The sequence below is a fragment of the Phytophthora infestans genome, genomic scaffold, assembly GCF_000142945.1.
Source record: "Phytophthora infestans T30-4 supercont1.24 genomic scaffold, whole genome shotgun sequence".
NCBI classification, from domain to species: domain Eukaryota; phylum Oomycota; class Peronosporomycetes; order Peronosporales; family Peronosporaceae; genus Phytophthora; species Phytophthora infestans.
In genome coordinates, this window is record NW_003303735.1 from 904,608 (window position 1) to 907,923 (window position 3,316).

Sequence of the window (3,316 nt, forward strand, 5' to 3'; positions counted from 1 at the left end):
ACACCCACTGCCACCACTGCTGAGCAGTGACTGCTGATGCTCTCGCTCGCGCCGAGCAAGAACTTCAACTAGAGCATAATACCGTGTATAAGGCGATGAAGCCACGTGGAAAGCATGGTCTGATACTCTTTCCAATTTGCCTTCATCAGACACATAATCTTTCAGGCGTGTTTACAGGTTGTTTACCACATATTAATAGCCGCTGAGACTGAAAACTCGCTCTTGAACAGCAGCCGACAATGGGTTTGCTAGGTATATCCTAGCCAAAATAGCGATAACGGGGTGGTCCTTCTCGCCATGGCAAGTAAGCCATACTATCAATAGAGCACCGACTTCTTGGTACAGATGCAACACGTCGTTCTTACCACCTTGTGGTGGGCATATCCACTTCACGAATGTGCTCTTCCACTCTTTCCACCTGCAGATTGCAGCAGGATGTCGTCATGCATACTTCGAGCACCGTCACTTGCAGTTGGTACTTCGGCTTCAAGTAGTCGGCTCAGAACATTACTAAGTCTATGCTGCTCGACTTCTACGCTCCGTTTTGGGGTTGTTTATCTGCGTGTTTACACTCGTCTGAAGAAACTTAAACAGTTGCTGGAAGAAGCTGGATATTCAATGCACGTTTTTTTGTATTTGTATAATAATAAAACGACTGTGGCCAGGATTACCCAAAACCGTTAAATACGGTCGGAATGAGACAACATTTCTTGGCACAGCACAAAACTAAAAATATTAGTTGGCTCACTTAAATTTATCGACCAGCTAACATTTATCATCGACGATGATGCAAATTTATAAGTAGGTTTTTATTATTGAAAGTAGGTTTTCCTTAGCAAATCTCGAAGTAAGAATCTAAGAGAGGTACTTTAAGTAGGTGATAAACACCTCCGCTGTTGCAGCTGTACCAATGACCAAGGTGCCTACATATACTGTAAATGTAGTCCAGCTCCATTGCCCATATCATTAACCCCCCCCCTCTCCTCCCCCGCTGCAGATCATCAACGGCTTGTCAGAGGTACTAAATAAGTACGATGTTGTGCTTGTCGACCAATACGGTGTGCTGCATAATGGCACCGTCTCCTACATCGGTGCTGTCGACTGTTTCAACCAAATGATCCAGGCTGGGAAGCAGGTGGTACTGCTCTCCAACACAGCACAGCGCTCCAGTGGTCTCCCCTTCAAACTGGAGCGCATGGGTTTCTCTACAGACTTCCAAGGCGTCACTGGTGGAGAAGTGTGCCACGACTATCTGCTCGAGCGTTGCGACACACATACGTGCTGCTCACTCATGACTTCTGACCTGGACGGCAGGGTTGCCAAGCGTGCCTCGAATCCTGAATCCATTTTCCACGGTCTGGATGTGGAGATAGTGCCGCTGGACAAGGCTCACTTCCTCATGGTGGAAGGCACGCAACAGGTCTGTTACAGCGACCAAGTGGCCGAAGTTTTGCCCACCGACTACCGCCACACGGGCGAAGTCAACGATGCCATTAAGGAGTTTTTGCGCGGCGGTCTAGAGCGCAAGCTCCCGCTGCTGTGTCCGAACCCGGACGTGCTGGCTGTTGTTGCCAACGATCGTTTCGTGCACATGGGAGGCGGTATTGCCAAGCTGTATGAGGAAATGGGTGGCGAGGTCGTTTACTTCGGAAAGCCAATGAAGGAGCACTTTGAAGTATGTTTGCGCCTGGCGAATGTGACGGATAAGTCGAAAGTCGTACATATTGGAGACTCCCTCCACCACGACATCCAGGGTGCAAAGAACACTGGTGTGGATAGCATCTTCATTGCTGGCGGTGTTCATGCCAAGGAACTGAGTGTAAACTCTTGGAGCGACGGTGAAGACGAGCTCAGAGTGAAACCAGATCTGCTGGCTAAACTGCTGGAGAATACCCAACTAGACCCGACGTACACCATGTCGCGCTACACCTGGTAAATCTGCTCCGTTTTGAAGTTTTTCTGCTCGTCTGAATCGGTGTGCAACGGCCACTAATCAATTTCAACAGCTCGTGGTATCCTTTCTGATAACCTTTTGGGGGCTTTCAAGAATTTTAAAGTGAAGCCATTTTTCTGGCTCAGCGCTAAGTAGGCTTGCAATATATTGCTCAGGGGTTCATTGAATCAGTGCTCCTCCGGTTTCTTGGCCAAATTCAAAAGGTTGTCCATTTACGGTAAGAGCACTTGAAAGCGCCTACAGGGGACATTCAGCTAGCAGCACTTTGAAAACATAAAAAAAATCGGCGGTGTATGCTGTTACATACTCATTCCATAAATAGTTCGTGTATTGGACGATATGTGAGTCACATATCGTCCACATACGTCAGGAACACACGTTTATACACGATAATTTATTCTGTCGCGGTAAATTACCAAATCGATATAAGTAAGACAGAAGGTTCGCCACATTATTAAATGAGGCAATTTCAGTGTTGTGGAATGATAATTGAGGTACATGTACAAATGACTGTTAAGTAAGGAACTTTCAACTGAGAGATACATTGATGGATTGGCTAGTGTTGTCAACTCCGACTTCCAACTTGTCCGTCATCTCTGTAATCGATGATACTAGCCAAAAAAGCGAAGGTCTTTGTCGGGAATCCCGACAAAGGAATAGAGTCGACGGAGACCTTGGACAAAGTATGCTAGTCGAATACTCTGAAGCAAAACTTGATTTGAATTCGTCACGATGCGGGTGCTGATGTAGCTTTCCATGTAGTAAATGACGATGACTCCACAGTTATGCCCGTCTTCTTGGCGGATATTGTCGGCTTTCTTGATTGTGTAGTCTGCATATTTTTCTACTTAGAAGCGGTGCAAGATACGACTTGCATGTCTTGGATAAAAATGAGTAGGTTGGTCGATGCTGCATGGGATCGAGTTGAATGATGTATTTCTTGTTGAAATCAACAATCAAAAGACACCAGTGCTTGTTTTCAATGGCAATTGGAATAAGTATCATACCCGATTGCCGATCAAATACATCACAGAGCCTCTCGTTCAGATGAATCTCCTGAGGCTGGATGAGTTCAAATCCACGTACACGATATCACTTCGATCTTGAGTCATCACTTGTATAGCAAGTCGAATGCACATGTCATTAAGCCACTCCTTGCTGCGAAACGCCAGAAGCTCGTATTCGAAACACACCTGCAGCAGCGACGAACCATGTCGTTATAAGCACATGCTGTTACATACCATCACATATTCACATACCGAAAACAAGTGCATAACTCTTCGTCGCGGATCTTTATCAAAGCATACACAGATGCCTCTCGCAGAGCCGAGGTTATTTCATCGACACGGTCTACAGCCACTG

General features: G+C 46.2%; 1 protein-coding gene across 1 annotated transcript; it reads left to right on the forward strand.

Moving 5' to 3' along the window:
- Window positions 1–1,114: 1,114 nt before the first annotated feature.
- On the forward strand, window positions 1,115–1,936 carry PITG_12136 (uncharacterized protein; the record flags this gene model as incomplete). Its single annotated transcript, XM_002900710.1, has 1 exon — window positions 1,115–1,936. The coding sequence occupies one exon, from the start codon at window positions 1,115–1,117 to the stop codon at window positions 1,934–1,936; it is 822 nt and encodes a 273-aa protein (XP_002900756.1).
- Window positions 1,937–3,316: the final 1,380 nt, after the last annotated feature.